The sequence below is a fragment of the Pteropus vampyrus genome, unplaced genomic scaffold (genome assembly GCF_000151845.1).
Source record: "Pteropus vampyrus isolate Shadow unplaced genomic scaffold, Pvam_2.0 Scaffold116, whole genome shotgun sequence".
Taxonomy (NCBI): Eukaryota; Metazoa; Chordata; class Mammalia; order Chiroptera; family Pteropodidae; genus Pteropus; species Pteropus vampyrus.
Window position 1 is genome coordinate 4,616,903 of NW_011888897.1, and position 18,385 is coordinate 4,635,287.

The 18,385-nt window shown below is 34.0% G+C and overlaps 1 protein-coding gene across 1 annotated transcript in view; it reads left to right on the forward strand.

The window, feature by feature from the left end:
* CFAP54 (cilia and flagella associated protein 54) overlaps positions 1 to 18,385 on the forward strand; it is a 243,160-nt gene that overhangs the window by 193,595 nt on the left and 31,180 nt on the right. Inside the window, exons 61-63 of the mRNA XM_023534023.1 lie at positions 5,917 to 6,090; positions 7,628 to 7,851; positions 12,952 to 13,119. Coding sequence (XP_023389791.1) covers positions 5,917 to 6,090; positions 7,628 to 7,851; positions 12,952 to 13,119 — 566 coding nt within the window. The remainder of the gene's footprint in view (positions 1 to 5,916; positions 6,091 to 7,627; positions 7,852 to 12,951; positions 13,120 to 18,385) is intronic.

An 18,385-nucleotide genomic window follows, 5' to 3' on the forward strand; every position in this document is an offset into this window, starting at 1 on the left:
AGACACTGACATTTTAATTTTATATAACTTTCATGTGTCACAAAATAATCTTCTTTTGATTTTTTTCAACCATTTAAAAGTATAAAAACCATTTTTAGTGCATGGATCATTCATAAACATAATAGGCCTGATTTGGCCCATGGACTGTAGCAACAAGCCCCAGACAAGGTGATTAATGGTCTGCTGCAACTAATATAATTGTTTCTTGTCTTGTATATCTGTAGTTTTTTTTTTTATTGTCAATACTATGTTATTTAGAGTATGAATATTCTTAACTATTACATCTTTTATGAATTATACCCTATAACATTATAAAGGTTCTACTTTTGTTCCATTTAGTGCTTTTTGGCCAGAATTCTACCTTCTCTGATACTAGGTTCACAAATATTGCTTTTTTTTTGGTTTACATTTTCCAAGTACACATCTGCCTATGCTTTTATTTTCTATCTTTCTTAATAATCTTATTTTAAATATGACTCTAACATAGAACATAGTTGGGTTTTCTTTGTTTTAAAACCTGATAATGTTTTTTGATAATAAACAACTTTAGTCAATTTAAGTTAATTGATGTGAGAGGTGTTTGACATTATTTTGTATCATTTTATAATATGTATATAATAAATTAGATTTAAAGATATAATTTCAGGGAAAAACAATAAAGTATTAGCCAACTTATTTAAGAAAATTAATTATAGTAACCCCCCCACAAATGATATATAATAAGAGAAAAGTCATCACTGATATTCAGCAATTAAAATATCTGGACATATTTTTTAATTCCAACCAAATAAATTTGAAACCTTTAGAAAATTTATAATTGTGGGAGTAAATATAATTTACCCAAATTACTTTAAATAGTTAAAAAAATTAAATCTATTATTATAGAAGAAATAAAGTAATGTTAGAAATTAAAACTGAAAAATTAAAGTTTATTAATTTTAAAAGAATGGTAAACCCACTACATGTTAAAATTAATAGCATATTAAAAATCTCTTTAAAATTTAGCTTAATAATGTTACAGAAGGACAAATCTATGATGTGAATTTCTGTTATTCCAGAGGCATTTAAAACTATGTCGCACATCTGCAGACTTTTTATATTTGGTGATTTCTTTTCCTCCATAAGAAAGTCTAGATTTTTGACTGTATCTTTTGGAACATTCAGAGAACAGGTACCAAAAAGAAGTTTTTTATACTTTGCAGACTCTACAGCCTTTCCCAGGGCTTCTCTGCATTTTTCTAGACAAAGCTGGGGGAATAAAAATAGAAGGTGCATGGAAAGTGTATCTCTTCAATGAAAAAATGTAAGCCCATAAGGTATTACATTTACAAGTGCTTTAAAACAGATGAATTAAGATAAAAGAAAAAAAAAGTTCTGAATCCCACAGTTATGTAGTTGGAAAATGAAGGAGTATTTTAAGAGCCTTTTCAGATAATTGTGGATATTCTTAGATGATACCAAACCAACACTAGACAAGTGATAGTTTCTTGAAAGTAAGTTCCAATGTAGAATAGGAAACAATATTGTCGAACTTTGCATACGCTGTTACATTAAAATACATTAGTCTATCATTCATTTTGAATAGTTCTTTTACACATACATAATTTTAAAATATTGTGCATTAGACATTTGGTAAATAATGATTCCCTGGATTATGCAGAACTTCTAAGTATTTATTGCACAATTAAAAAATAAAATTATAAAACTATCACCACCATTCTTATCAGAAAAGTTTAAGTATTGGGAAGCTCATGGTGGGATCAATATGATTATTTGGCGCTTGAGAAATGAATAAAAGTTGCTCTTTGTAATGATGTTAGTACAGCAAACTGAACATGGAGGAATTATTTTTAATTGAAGTAGAGTTGCCATACAATATTATATTAGTTTTGGGTGTACAACGTAGTGATTCAATATTTATATACCTTATGAAATGATCATCACAAGAATTCTAGTACCCATCTGACACCATAGTTATTATAACACTATTGACTATTTTCCTCGTACTGTACTATATACCATCCCATGACTGTTTTTATAACTTGAAATTTGTACTTAATTTCATCCTCTTTTTCATTTATCCCACATACCCCCTTCTCATTTGGCAACCATCAATTTGTTCTCCATATCTGAGTTTGTTACTATTTTGTTTGTCCATTTATTTCATTTTTTTAGATTCCACACAGAAGTGAAATCATATGGTATTTGTCTTTTTTGGTCTGACTTATTTCACTTAGCATAATACCCTTTAGGTCCATAAATGTTGTTGCAAAAGGCAAGATTTCATTTTTATTGCTGAATAGTATTCTATTATATATATTCTATTCTATTATATTAATCATATCTTCTTTATCCATTCATTCATTGATGCACCTTTAGGTTGTTTCTATATCTTGGCTATTGTAAACAATGCTTCAATGAACATAGGAGTGCATATTTTTTATTAGTTTTTGTTTTCTTCAGATAAAAACCCAGAAGTGGAATAGCTGGATCATATAGTAGTTATATTTTTAATTTTTTAGGACCCTCCGTACTATTTTCCATAAAGGTTGTACCAATTTACATTCCTACCAACTGTGTATGAGGATTTCCTTTCTTCACCTCCTTTTTTTTATAATAGGTCAGATGTGAGGTGGTATCTCATTGTGGTTTTGTTTTTCATTTTCTTGGTGATTAGCGATGTTGGGCATCTTTTCATGTGTCTGTTGGCCATCTCTATGTCCTCTTTGGAAAATGTCTATTTAGATCCTCTGCCTATTTTTAAATTAAATTGTTTGTTTTGTTTTGCCATTGAGTTGTTTGAGTTCTTTATATATTTTGAATATTAGTTTCTTATTAGATATATGATTTGCAAATATTTTTAGGTAAACTTTTTTAAAGGAATTTACTGCAAATGTACCTTAGCACACAAGGTTGCAAAGAAAGAAAGAAAGCAAGTGTGAAATAGAAAAAGAAAAAAAGAAACAAAGGAAGGAAGGAAGGAAGACTTCCACTGTATTGCTAACCATGCAGAAACTTAGAAATATGTCAATACAAATGAGAGCAGCAAGTTTGCAATCTCAAGAATGTCTTCAAGATGCATGAATGGATTCTAGGCAGCAGCAGAATAACCAAAAAGTTAGAAGACAGGAAGATGATAAAGAATGGAAACGTTGCTTCTTCCAATAGGAAAAAAAAGGCATTCAAAAATGCTAAGAAAAGATAGTCTTCAGGAATTCATGGTTAAAATGAAGCAAATTAGAATATGACATGATTTTGACAAATTGGAATAAGTAAAAGCGATCAATTTGATTTTTGTGCTAAGAACTCTATCCTTTGTGGATCATGAGGTTGTGATATTTACCTTTAGTAGAGTAAATTCAGTTGCTTTACAGTGAACAGTACTTCTAGAGTCATAATAACTTAAGCATTATTTATTGATTTTCAACTTCTATAAGAAATAGGGTCTGCTATAGATACAGAACAGAAATTAAATGTTACTAACTTGGTAAATAGGAAACCTGGCAACTGGAAGGAAGTGAAGGGGTGCAGATGCCATTAGGTTACAAAGTAAGACATCAAGAGATACTGTCTATAGTTGGTAGAACTAGAAAAAAAGAGCTTTAGGATATCACTGATAGACTTAATATGAAAATAATAGGGGAACTAAAAATGTTGATATAAATATAAAAACTTCAAAGTGAATAGGAATAGTTATGTGAGCTAGTACCTCATCTGTCACAAAAGAAAGTCAATAGATATATTTTTTAAAACTAATGATACAGAAAAGTGATAAGAGGGAATGATTTTAAGAACTGGAACTAACCACTGAAAGAAACCATTGAAAGAAACAAAATGGACATGTTTTAAAATGCTTGCCTCTGGGGATAGGAATTTTTATTTTTGATCATGTAAATTATAACATTGATCAAAAAGCTATCATTTACTATAGTACAAAAATGCATAAGGTATCTAAGGTTTAATCTGATAAGTTATTAAACAAAAAAAAATTGAAATATAAGAAAACATACCAAGTTTATAGTTAAGAAGACTCATTACAAGATGCCAAATCTTCTCAAAATGATCTGTAGATTTAATGTAGCTTCAATAACAATTTTATTAGGTTTTATTTAGTGGAATTTGACAAACTCATTCTAAAGTTTATGTGGAAAAGGAAAAGGCAAGATTGATCAAAAGACTCCTGAAAATTAACCTAGTAATTCTGCTTCCGGGAAGTGTGTGCACATGTGTAGACAAGATGTACTCAGCTATTCATAGCAGCCTTGTTCATAATAGCAAAGGCAAAAATCACAGCCAACAAACCAAAAATTAGAAACAATTTTTGTGTCTATCAGTAGTAGAACAGATAAACTGTGGTATATTCACATAGTAATGGAATATAATACAGCAATGAAAAATCAATGGCTTACGGCTACATGCATCAGCCAAGATGAATTTTTAAAGCATAATGTTTAGTGAAAAAAAGAATATCATAGATAAATACATGCATATGATTTTCCCTATAAAGTTCCCAAAAGATAAAATTAGCAATGTATTCCCTATAAAATTCCCAAAAGATAAAATTAGCAATGTGTTACTTATTAAATGATATGTAATACAGAATATATAATATATGAGTAAGGAGTAAAGGAAACATATAGGATTATTAAATTTGGGGTAGTGATTATTTCTAGAGGCAGGCTGAGACAGAGAAGAGGAAATGGGATTAGAAAGAGCTTTACAGGCTCTCCAAATATGAGAATGATATATTCTGTTAGCTAAGTTGGGTAGTGAGTACATGGGGATTCATCTTACAATTCAAGAAAATATGCTATGCCACTAACCATAGAAGATCCTGTTTATCTTCCCTTTATTTCTCTGTAGAGGCAACCACTGTCCTAATCAAATGTTATATATTTGTGTATGTATACATAAATAAGACAAAGTATGGTATTGAGTTCTTTCAAATTTATACAAATGGTATCATACTTTATATATCTTCCGGAACTGCCTTGCTAACTCAGTATATGTTTTCAAGATCTATCCAGACCACCCTTATCATGGCCATTTTATTTTTTAATATTTTAAAAATTTATTTTTATTATGGTGACATTGATTAACAAAATCCAGTAAGTTTCAGATGTACAATTCAATAATATCATGCCCATTTTAAAGATGAGAAAATTAAGACTCTGAAATCAAAAGCCTAGAGAGGCCTAAAGGCACAGAGAGAGGTTCAAGATCTCACATTAGTGAGTAGTGCAGCTGGAATTTGAACCAAGACACTATACTTTTACCTTATAGATCTAGTAAATTCATCATAAATGAATGAACTTATTTTTCCAAGTTTTTATCTATTTATTTATTTATTTTTATTTTACAAACAACCCTGTAGTGAATATTTTGTGCAAGACTGAATTTTATGTAAGTATCTGAATTTTAAATTTTATTAGATCCTGCTAAACTGCTTGCCCAAGAAGTTGTTCTTGCAAGTAGTAAATGGGAATTCTGGTTTCTTCACATTATCACCAATATTTATCACTCTCAGATTTTAGTGTCTGTCATTTCCTAAGGGAAGTATTTGATTTTGATTGTCATTTCTCTGATTTTTAGTGATGCTAAAATTTTTGGCTATCTGGGTTTCCTTTTCTGAGTTCCTGTTGAAATTTTTTGCCCACTTTTCTATTAGACTGTTTGACATCTTTTTACTGATTGGTGCAAGGTGTTATATATATTAGATAAAAACAATTCCTGTGTGTTTTTAATATCGTTTCTAAGTCTGTCATTTGTATTTTAACTTTGTCTTTGTTGTCTTTTGTGATACAAAAAAATTTAATCAATTATAGTCTCATGAGTTGAGCTTTTTTCCATGTATTACCATCTTTCAAGAAATGCATATTAGTATTAAAATTTTTTTTGTTTTGTTTTTACTTTCAGATAACTACCAAGTTGTCTTCCAGACTGGCTATACATTTTTTTACCAAAGTGATGATGTGAATGCCAACACAGATGCTAACAAAAAGACTCAGACCAAAGTGGATATTACATGGATTCTTCTATTGCGCTACTATATTCACCTGCAAAGGATTAATAATATGAGCAAACTTCTAGGTAGATTTTTGATGTTTTAAGAAAGAACATATTCCTTTCCAGTTTCTGTTTGTCATGTTTCTTATTTAGAATTATAAAATACTTTGATATCTCTGAATTCTCATCAGAAGATACTGGAATTCTCATATACTACCTGTAAGAAAACTTCACCTGAGACACATAGACCTTTCAATAGAATCGTATTTGAATGTAATTGGTTTTCTTTGACGTTCTATATGTTTTATTTAATGTATTTAAAACATTATTATAAGCAGGCATCCAGAGGCTTCTCATGACTGCCAAATTGACCCATGGCTCTGAATAGTTAAGAACCAGTGATCACAATGTGACAAGCTTATAAAATGAACAAGGTGAAATATTGGCTTTAAGGAGAGAGTCTTTTAGTATCCAGTATGTAGAAGAGAAGAAATGCATGACTACAGATAGGATATTTAACTCCATGGAGTTGTTTTGTTTTATTTTATCATTGATGTATCTGAAGAATTTCCTGAAAAACTGATATAATCTCCTTCACATCAGTCCCTTTTGTGGTCTTGTGATGATGTATATTATTGTGTTTCATTTGTAACCATGAAATTGGTGATCCAGTGTTGCTCATCAGTGCAACAGTCAGAAAAGACAGTTTGACCCATACCAGGGCCCAGTGATGGAGAAGCCAGCAGGGCTAATACGTTGAGTCACAGGGCGGCTAAGCACAGTTATCAGGAGTTAGCAGTAAGATAGACAAGCATCAGAAAGGGGTCAGGGGTAAAATTTACATCACGATGGGTGTAAGAATAATGGAAGTTCAGTGGCTAAGGAAGTGGACGTGAGCCAGGGCAGCAGACTTTGGCGATGCCCTGTCCCGTATTGGCTCACCTCTGAATTTACCTGTTGCAAGTCCCATGTCAGACGCCTACATTTTACTGCTTTTCTGCTCTGGGCTTTCTCTGAAGTTACTGAGGGTTGTCCAGCCCAAAGGAAGGATAGCCTAGAAGTGCCAGTATTCCACACACACAGGGGTGACCTTCAACTAATGAGGTAGGGAACTGGTTGATCAATATTCTGACTTCTCAGTCCCTTGATGGGACAATTGTACATATCTTTTTTTTTTTTTCCAGAAGCTCCTCTGCAGGACTGAGCCCTCATTGTTCATAGCTGTAGCCCCTTCATTAATTCACTCTCAGTGGGTCTTTTCTCTATCACACTTGGCCTGTTCTCTCACTTGTGCTCCTTGGATCACTTTTCAAATAAATCACTTGCACTTAAATTCTTGCTTTAAGATCTTTTTGGGGGAGAGCCTAAAATAAGACAGCTAGATAGAGTATTTTTCATTGTTAAGGCTTGGAACCTGAATTAACATCCTCACATGCTTCTGAGATTTTCTTTCTGCGGCAAGAAGCAATTCCATTAGTGTATAAGCTCTAAAAATGGAGGAAAGTCATTGGCAGCCACTAGCTGAGGTGGGGATATACCAGATAGTAAGCAAAACCTAGTAATATTGAGACCATTCTGTTATCTCACATGACTCTAAATTAAGATATTTTTCTTCCTGAAGCATCTCCGAAGGCAGATTCTGGAATTTCTTTGCCAGATGATACACTTTTCACGTCCCTTTTCAACTCTGGGTTGATTTTACGCCAAAAAGAAATGCACATTTTCCTAAGAAGATTCTTACAGCTGTATTCCTCCTCTTGTATTGATGAATTTCCAAAAGAATTATTGCAAGGTTTGGAAAATCCATCTTTTTCAGAAAAAGTCTTACAAGACTCATCAGGCAAGGTAATGTTTTAAAACATTATATATTTTGTAAAACTTATTAAAATCATTCTTATATTTCTGAAGGGAGCACATTAACCTCAATGCTGGCAGTTTTCTAGTTCCTTCAGAATTCTTGGGGAGGCTCATTTCTGCTTTACCACATAGAGAAGCCAACCAAATATCCTGGATTTTTAGGAAAGTTCACATTTTGGTATGCTGTTCTCATAAATCTTCAAAATGTCTCAGAATTTTCTTATTTCTGCATTTAATATCTCTCAGGCAGTCATTTTGCCAAGTTGCACAAATTTCAATATAATAACTATTAGAAAACTAGACTAAGAGTTTTTAAATGCCCAAATTTCTTTGTTTTAAATATGTTATAAAAATTTATTTTGTGTATTTTTTACAATCATGAGTGTGAATAAATATAGATTTTTTTTTTTTTTTTGGAAAGCATTATTAAATTGAATGGACTTTCCCAGAGTGTGTAATATGGACACTTCTTTTAAGTTACCCATTGAAAAGAAATAAAAAGAGGAGTATAATGAAGGTTTGTTTTGATTTTTAAAGCTATTAGGGTCTTGAATAGTCATGTTTCAATAAACTAAAATCGATGACTTGGAAGATACTTAAAAGTAAAGAGTTTTACTAAAAATGGGAATGTGTATTTGAAATTTCGTATATTCAATAACGTATTGAAGACTAACAATATGCCAGATACTCTTAGTTGGTGGAGAAAGAAGGAATGGATAAGGCCTAGTCCTTGTACATAGTTTTGATGTGGTCCATGAGAAACATTGGTAGAGTTAGAACAGAAGAAAATTATGGAATTTCAGATATGCTTTTTAAGAGAAAATGGCAGGGTTAGTAGCAGACACAATGTAAAAATTAAAATATGTTAGTTATATTGTCAATAGTGGGTAGGGCTGATTGGCAAAGGATAGATGAAAGCAAGTTATCCAAAAGAGAGATAATGAAGTAATAAAGTTTTTGATCATAGGAATGGGCAGGAAAGGATGGACTGAAAGATATTGCTTAAGTAAAACTGAAAACAAAACAAAACAACTCAGTGACCCTTTGGAGACAGAAAGTGAGGAAGAGGAAATGATCAAAGTCTGTTTCACCATTTGGAACCTCTGTCTGTGATCTTTAGAGCATGCTAACACCATTAGCAGATACGGTGGAAGCTGCAGAGTGAGAACCTTTGTGCAGAAGGCTGGTGTTTTCTGCTCTGTAGATGCAGAGTCTGAGATTCCAGTTGACACAGTGTATTATAAGTTTCCAATATGTATTTGTGAGATGAATAAATCAAGTCATTTGCAGAGAATTCTTTCAAAACTAGGAAAAATATTCATTCATTTTGAATTATCTTGAATTTGGACTTTACCATATAAGGCTTTAATTTTTACAGTTATAGACTTGCCCACATTGGATCCATGTTTCTATCATCAGCTATCTCAGAGGAGTGACCTTGTTCCAAACTGGGAAACTGTGCTCATCTTATCCTACTAGAAAATAGTTTGGGGTACATAATACTTTTTTAAGAAATTGCTGTTTTAAACAAGAGAGTGGGATGACTGTTAATAAATTGTGATTTTATAAAGAAGTGGAAAGATCACTAAGGAATATTTAAGAATTCAGTTAAAGAAGTGATTGTCACCTGGGATTATGGAATTGTCCCCAGGACAGTGTATGGGAATCCACATGGGAGAATTTTTCAAATAACTTCTCAGATAACTGGAGTATTGAGATGCTCAATACTCAGCACCCCCATTTCCCGCCCCAATTCTAAATTATTTGAGAATTAAAAGAGTAAAGCAGATTGAGATTAAAATAATACCTTCATGAATCATAAAGTTGATATTTTAGGATTTAGCTTCTATTTACTGGTAAAGAGGCTCCTTAGTAGTAAATAGCAAAGTAGACAGATTTGCCTGTACAGCCATGTGTTTTTTGGTTTTATTTTTTTGTTTTTTTTGTGGAGTTTTTTTTGGTTATTACAGACCTCCTTAAAATCTGTGGAGACAGAGTCCTCCTCCATTGTATGAAGGAGCATACAGTGTTCCCTTCCTACAAATAGAGCAGAGCTGTGCATGGTCAAGATTCTTTCCCCACATTCTCCAGTCAAGTAAATCTGTCCCAGGGAGAGGAGTGAGCAGAGGTAGAAAGGCCAGGAATGTAGTGTTCACATCTGGCCCTCCCCAGGGAAGGAAGCAGTAGACAGTGGGATGCTATCGTTTCCATCTAACACCAAATTCTGATTCACCCCTCCTGGGAAATGAGACCATCTTTGAAGGTCACTGCCATGTGTCCCAGATAACCTCAGGTATTTTGAGTAGAGAGCAGTGAATGGGAAGGTTTGAACTATAGTTTTAATACACTTATCCATGTGAATATTTTATAAGCATTTGGAAACTAATAAGTGTGGCTTCTTAAATACTGTTCTGAAAGGAGCTCTGTACTTCATATTAAGGGCAGCCTATCATTACCCAGTTCCTAAAAAGGATGCTCCAATTGTACAACCCTGAATACCTTGTAAATACATGTGACATTTATAGTGGCAGCAATGTTATCAAAGAGTTGTTTCACCCACTTTGCTCTTTTTTTGATGTAATTAGTGTAACACTCTCCCAAGATAATCAGCTCTGGATATCACTGTTGCTTGCCTGACAGGTGCAAGCCACCTAACCATGTGTTCGTTTCACTGGGGTAGACAGCTAACAAGCATAAAGCCTTTGGATTTTTTTTTTTTAATAATCTCCAAGCTTGGCTGATTTTTATAATAACACTTTTGAGCCTTTAATCACTCAGGAGACTGTTTCAATCAAGCCCCTTCCTTAATTTGATACTTAAACCTGCTTTTCTCCCCCACAAAGTGGATGCCTTTCCAGAATGATCATTGCTACTTGTCCTGCTCATCAGTTTTATGTCTGCATGTTGTCAGGTCTATCGAAGCTTTGTGATAGGCAAACAAAGATGCCGAGCAAATTACATTAAAAATTCCAAAAAAAGAAAGAGGGTATGATTTAAATTGTGAACGGTACTGAGTTATTCATGTTTAGACTGTGTGCCTGTGACAATCTGTGTAAGGTCAAAGTGTACTGGTACTGTGTACTGGTGCAAAGTAATTTGTTGTTCATAGGATGTGGAAAACAAAAGTTCTCCTGGCAGGTCTGTTGTTTCATTCCTTTCAAAGAATAAATCAAACATATCAAAAGTACGTAGTGTATATTCCATCAATTAGCATGTGTAATTAATCTCATTAGCAACTAGATATTTTTTAAGGCAATGGAAAATTAAATGTCTATTTTGATATTGACTTCTGTTACAATTTACCATTATTAGACCATTATGCTAATAAACATTATATTGCAGAGAAAGGTATTTTTTTGTTATTTTTCTCCACTTACATAGTTATTAAATATGAAGTCTTTGCTAAATTAGTTGTCAGACTCTTGAAAGGCACTCAGATATGAAAAAACATGAGAAATTATTTTTGCGAATCAATTATTTACCTGATTTTTTGGTGAACTGCCTGACATAGAATTAATCTTACTTAAGCCTTTTAAAATGATTATTTAATGCTACTAATCTTGCTTATTGTGCATTTTTGTCATGCTTTTAGTGTCATAGTGCTAATAAATGATTATTCTGGTTTATATCCTTTTATGATAGTCTCTAGACATTTTGAAAGTTTTTCACTTTTAATATTACCTTTCAGTCAAAACATATTTTTTTATTTTTTCAGTAGATAACTTGAAAGATTGATGTCTTTATTTCTCTTTTTATTTTATTTTGAAGACTTGCACTGACAGTCTTATATCTTGAATCGGCTCAGAAATAATGGGAGGTACAAAGCCTTTCAAAAATGCCAGGCATTTCTTTCTGGACACTGACATGTTTCCCTTGGTCACCAAGCCTTGAGATACCTTAGATATCAGGAGTTTAGTGGAACTGCTTCCCAGCCACCATACTGTAATCTTGGGAATAACCAGAAGTTAATTAGTATATTTATTATCTCTTAATATAATGCCGATTTTGTTGAAATTGTAGGCATGACTTCTTTTTATTTTAATTACAGTTGAAATTTAATATTATTTTATATTAGTTGTAGGTATGAAGCATAGTGGTTAGACATTTATACAGTTAAAAAAGTGATCCCAATCCCCACCCCAATGCCCAATTAGTCTAGTACTTACCTGGCACTATACATAGCTATTACAATATTATTGACTATAATCCCTGTGGTGCACTTTACACCCATACCCTTCACTGCTTCATAACTACCAATTTATATATCTTAATCCCTTCGCCTTTTTTATCCAGCCCCCCAAACTCATCCCTTGTTCAACAAGAAGTTAATTTTGAAAATAGTTTGCACTCCATTGAAGAAGGTCCTTTTTAGTCTTGAGATATTATTATCACTATTATTATCTCTCTGGCTAGACTTATTTTATTGATATTGATCATGTTTTGCTTTCCTAGCTACCTTAAAAAACTAAGCAAATAATTTATGAAATTACTAATTGCATTATACATATTTATGATTCTTAAAAACTCTTGATTTAGGGACAAAGTTCCATCAAAGTAGCTGGGCCCAGATTCACCAAGACTGAAATGACAAATCAGCCACACATTTAAAAAGGAAATGAAAATAATGGATTTTAATCTTTTAGAGCAAAAACTGTGTCTTATTTTGCACATGGGCACTGCAAAAAAAAAAATGCTATTGGAAAATAGATAATAAATTATAACCACACCCTCAGTAGATTCATCAGCAGAATAAGCCAGAAAAAAGTAGGACATGTTCTTAGACTCCATGGTGACCTTAAGACTGAAATGCTAGCATGGACATTTTCCCCTTTAGGATTTTAATCTGGGAGACTCACTAAAGTGGAAGACATTTGTTGAGTTCACTGGATTTTAAAGCATATTTTTCTGCAGGACAAACTTCTCTGTGGTAATCAAAGAGAGTTTTAAAATCTATATCCAAAAAACAAGCTGAAACAATTCCCAGAGTTATCTAATGTAGCCCATATTAAATGCATATTAAATGAATGTTTTAAATATTGAATGAAGTCATTACCAGCAATTAAACTGATGTTTCTGTTTGTTCCCTAGTTACTTCGTGACAGTTCTCTACACTCCATTTTATCATTAAAGGTCCCTGCCAGCCCATCTTGTGTAGAGCTGATATCAGATATGGCAACACATGCTTTGAACAAGGAACTTTGCTTTCAATGGTACATTCCTCCCCTGGAAAGACCTCCAAAGGAAATAGAACCTATGGTATGTAATACGATTACAAAGCTAAATCTTACATTTAGATATAAAGTTTAACTAGGCCATTATACATTGAAGAGTAGAAAACATCCTCTTATATAGATGAAAATATACAGCTATATAGGCTCTATATTATCTAAATGGATCTGAAAATAACTAAGAAATCCTGGGAATGGTTTTCTTTTTATTTATTTTGCTTACATTAGTATAGTGGGTTAGAACACGGAGTCTGGAGCCAAATTTCCTGGATTCAAATCCTAGCTCTGTCACTTAATAATTTCGTGATCTTCAGTATATTGGTTAGCTTTTCTGTATCATGGTTACCCTCATCTGTAATTAGAACTCACTGTGTAAACACCTAACCTCAGTAAATAATAGTTGTCATTTATTATTATCTCAAATTATTTTAAAATTCTTATGTCCTTTTAAAGTTTAACAACTTCAGATACATGTGTACTACACTTGATGAACATTATTTAAAAGAACCTTTTAAAGTTTAGCAACAGTATCTCCATATAGATTCTTTAGCTGCCTACATTGTGCAGAAAAGAGAGTGAACTGTGCCTAACCGGCAAAATTAAAATGCAGAGAAAATTGGAGAAAAATAGTTTGTCTCTAAATGCTGTTTACAAATTTGTACCGCACATGTCGCTCCTTATTTTAATGTTTGTCATTATCTTTAAGGCCATATCTTTATTTTTATCCTTTTCTGTCCATATGCATGAATAGACATTTGCAATGATGTTAGTTGGGGAAGGGGGTGAGTAGAGGCGGGGAAGGGCAGAGCAGGAGGAGACAGAGGCGAGTATTTTGGAGCAGTTCAGTATCGGTCCCTGAACTCTTGGCAACTGAATAGTGATTCAGATTCTAGAAGAGCCTTGAAGGGAGTCAAGCTTTTAAAAATAGAATAGTTGGTCACTACAGCCTTTTACAGAGGAATCTCCTACTATAGAATTCCTTTGATTGCTGCTCTAAGAGCCTCAGGCTTTTTCTCATAATGTTTGCCATATAGTTTTTCCTTATTTAGCACTTTTATTTGCTTTTTGTCTCCTTTATTGGTCTACTCCTGTACTTGCCAGCTCTTAAGTGCTGTCCCCTCTGGCTGTGCCTCTGGTAGTTTCTGCTGCTCTTTGACTCATGGGACTTGCCTGAGACAGCGAAACCTCCTGGGCTTACTACTCCTCTTTGCTCTCCTTCTCCCATTGTCCCCCTCATCCTGCTTCCTTAGGCTGCTGACATTGCTAACTCTTGGTCAATTAGTATCTCTTCCTACTCATACAAAAAGAGAAACTTTAACATAGCGCTCCCTAGAAACATGCAAAGCTGTTTCTCACATTTTGAAAGTGCTTTCCTTCTCACCCTTTCCAAGTCAAAACCTTGCCAGATATTTCACGTACATTTGGAAACAATAAATGTGTAGTCCGTTTTGAGGAATTTAATGCAGTAGTTTTCAAATTGTGGTCCCAAGAATACCCATAGGTCATCAAATCAGTATAGTGGGTGATGAGTGGTATTTTTTTTTAAAGAGATTAAATACAAGAAAAATAAGGTAAATATATTGCATATAGTAAGTGAAAATATTTTCAGAAACTTTTTTTAATAATAGATATGTTAAAATCTAGATTGCTCTTCAGCATATATCAGAATTTATGTCCTTGCTGGCAAGAGAATCAATGAAGTGAAAAAAGAGTATATCTTTCAGAGAAGATAAGAAAAGAGAAAGATTACATAGTTGGGAAACAGAATGTTTACCTAAGCAGCTAATTTTTAAAAAATGAGGAAAAATTATAAAATATAAAGTTCACTTTACAAGGCCATAGAAATATCACATCCATATCAGTTTGGGGCAGGAAGATCTGAGAAGTTAATGCTAAGACTACATCTGCGGCTGATAATTAGAATAACAAGGTTTCACCTTCAACAATTGTGTCTGACAATTAACATGGAAGCACGAACTGGTGTCAGACAGAGATTAGAAGCAGAGCACCAACTAACAAATTCTGATTTAAACAAGTTGCTTAAGTGACTTTCTTAAGCCACAAGCAGAGACAGAACACACAGTTTTCTCATTTCTTAGTTCGGGGACTTTTTTTCCCTTTGACAATAGCATGCATGTCTTGGGTCATGATAAAAGATAATAGTTACTGCCATAAATCTCAGTCAAAAAAATCAGGAAACACTGACTACACCTTGTCAGTCATAAGATTCTATCTTTTTGAAAGGTAGCACAGGAATTTGTTTGATGATTTAAATATTGGTGCAGTTTAGCATTCATCTCTTCGTTATCTTAGGCCTTTGGTGTAGAGTTTAATGCTGAATAATTAGCTGAAACTCATGAAACCCACAAGATAATAGCAATAGTGAACACTTACGTGGAGCTTACTATATTCCAGACACTTTATTTATTTTTGCTTCACAACCATTCTATAAGGTAGACACTATCATTGGCCCCATTTTATAGAAGGGGAAACTGAGACACAGGATGGCAGAATGCCAGTTGACGTGGGGGTCAGGATTGGAGCAAACTGACTCCAATCTGCGCTCCTAAGCATGGTGTTATGTTCAGTCCTCAGACGGTGGTCCTGGCTGTAGGCACTTCTAGCCACTTGGCAGGATGGTAATGAAAATTAATAGCCGACTTAGGACCTTGGAGTTCCCAGGGACTTAGAGGGTCATTGGATATCACTGCAAGTTGACATCGCTTAATTCACCTCAATCCATTTCAGTTTAAGCACTACACTGAAGCAAGAAAGTAGAAATCCTGGGACTGGAGATTTGGATGTTAAACATTTAGATAATTCAGAGGGCTAAATATTCCATACCACAATACTTTAGACTTTAGTTTATAACTTGGAGAAGTTTAGCTTTTGTTTTAATGAACCTCCTAGACACTGGCTTTAAAAACATAAAGAATGGCCAATTTAACTCAGAGAGACATATAGCTACAGTTTAGCCTTAAACAGATCTAACACGATCAAAGATTTGATTGCCCAAATTTGTCTCCAGATCATACCTTAGGACCTTTAGCTTTGTTCTACCTTATATTCTTGCTATTTTTAGTACCCAGACTATCTAAGAGAATGCTTATATAGTAGGCTCCACCGGAAACCTTTTCTAACATCTCTTGGTACCACCCAAGTCAAATTTCAGATCTGAAAGGAAATAAAGATAACAGGAACTTAGATCATTGCTCTCATTTTACAGATCAGGAAGCAAAGCCTCATACGGGCAAAGTGATTTGACCGGTGCTACAATTCATCAGTGACAAAAATAGAAATGAGAACCTAAGTCATATAACTCTTAATATTCATTTCTTTATGACACACATATAACTCAACTGCTTACTATCTAAATAATAAAGCATTTATTGAGTGCCTACTGTTTGCCAGGCATCTTGTCAGGTGATTAAGATACCAAGAAGAAGAAGTTATGAATCTCCTCCCTCTAGCGGACGAGGGGCTCTTCTTTCACCCATGACTGGGCTCTAAGCATTGCTCTAAGTATTTGACATTGACTCACTGAATCTTCACACCAAGCCACGGGATGGAGAATACTGCATCTCCATTTTACAGATGAGGAAACAGAGGCACAGCCTTTTAATAATTTGATCACACAGCTAGAAAGTGGAGGAGCCAAACCCAGGCACGCCTGCTCCAGAGCCCAGGCTCACAACAACTCTGCCAGTGAGTTTAGTGTTTTGTTGTTTAACTACTGCCCTACTTTATATATGTCCAATATGATTTGAGACTGTTATACCTTGAATTTAGTTGTCTGTGCTATGCACAGTTAGAAAAGATTTTTGAATTGTATTGCAAAACCATTGACCAGTATCAGCCTAAGGAGGGAGCGAATTATTTTCATTATCGGGGCTTAAATATCAACCACGCTATTTAAATTTTTCCACTAACATGCCTTGGGGAATTTCATTAGCTCTTAACAGATCTAATGAAAATTTCAGAAATAGGAAGATATTAATTAACATGTTCGAGGTGCTGTGAGCACAACTAAAAAAGTACAAGATGTCACTCTTGTCCTCAGGGATTTTATTTAGATGCTAACCTGAGAGTCAAGGTTAACAAACACAAAACAAGAGCAGACACCAAAAGATAGTGTGTGATCGTGGGCTGATCTCTCTGGGACTCATTTAATTTTCTTTTCAGAAATGTTTCATCAAATTTTCCATAGTTTGAAAAATCAAAATTTGAAAGACTTCTAATGAATAAAAAAAAGACTAGTTCTCTGTTGAGCTGCCCTCATCCCTGAATTCCCCTTCTCAGATGCAGTTACTTTGAACTCTTTTAAATGGGGCTTTTTGGGTTGTTTTTCCTCCCATTTATCTCAATGATATGTTCACATGGTGATTTCTGAAGTGATCAGCTTCACACACTACCGCAGAAGGTGAAGGCCAGTGTCAGCCTTTCCCCGTCTCGCACACACTCTTCTCCTCTGCACATTCTCCTAATCGAGTCCTGTCATAATTCGTAAACCACCGTCAGTGTTTAAGTTATGACCATGTAAACACTGCTCACAGCCAAGCCAAATAAGGTACTATTTTCTTTCTTCCTGTCTTCTTTCCTGAAGGAAAAAATTGCCTACTTTTTGTTTACCTTATTGTTCTCCGTATTTTAGAATCTCTCATTCTTCTTAAATTTTCAAAGAACTGTGCAGTCCCTCTCCATTTGGTCAAACCCATAAGCTGATCTCTCAGTTCCATTTTTTTTTTTTTATCCTTCAGAGACATGCAAACTAGATCGATTGCTCTCCTGACTCAGGTATCATCCTAAGAGCCCTATTTACTGTGCCTCTGAGAATTCCTTCCCCTCGGCTGGGGTTTCCTGGGTCTCATGTTTTTTGCTCTCTTGATTTGTTCTCTCATGTCAAACGAACACATATTCCAGCTTCTTGAAAAAGGGTGAATTGGAGCTGCTGATGTGTTGAGAAATCTAATCCCATTCTCATTCCCAGTTCTTTATTTTGACTTTTTTCCTCTGGCAGCTCTGACGATCTTCCCTCTGTGCCCTCTGTTCTGAAATTCCGTGATGTACATTGGTGTGGGCCTGTCATTCATTGTGCTGGATACTTAGGGTGCCCTTTCAATCCTGAAGGTATATTCTTCAGTTCATGGAGATTTTTTCTTTCATAATTTCCTCCCTCTGATTGTCTCTATGCCTTCTGGAACTTTTAATATTCATATTTTGAACCTATTGTTACTTTTCTCATCTTTTCTTCCCTATATGTTTTTAAATTTAGGTCTACTTTATATTCAACTTTA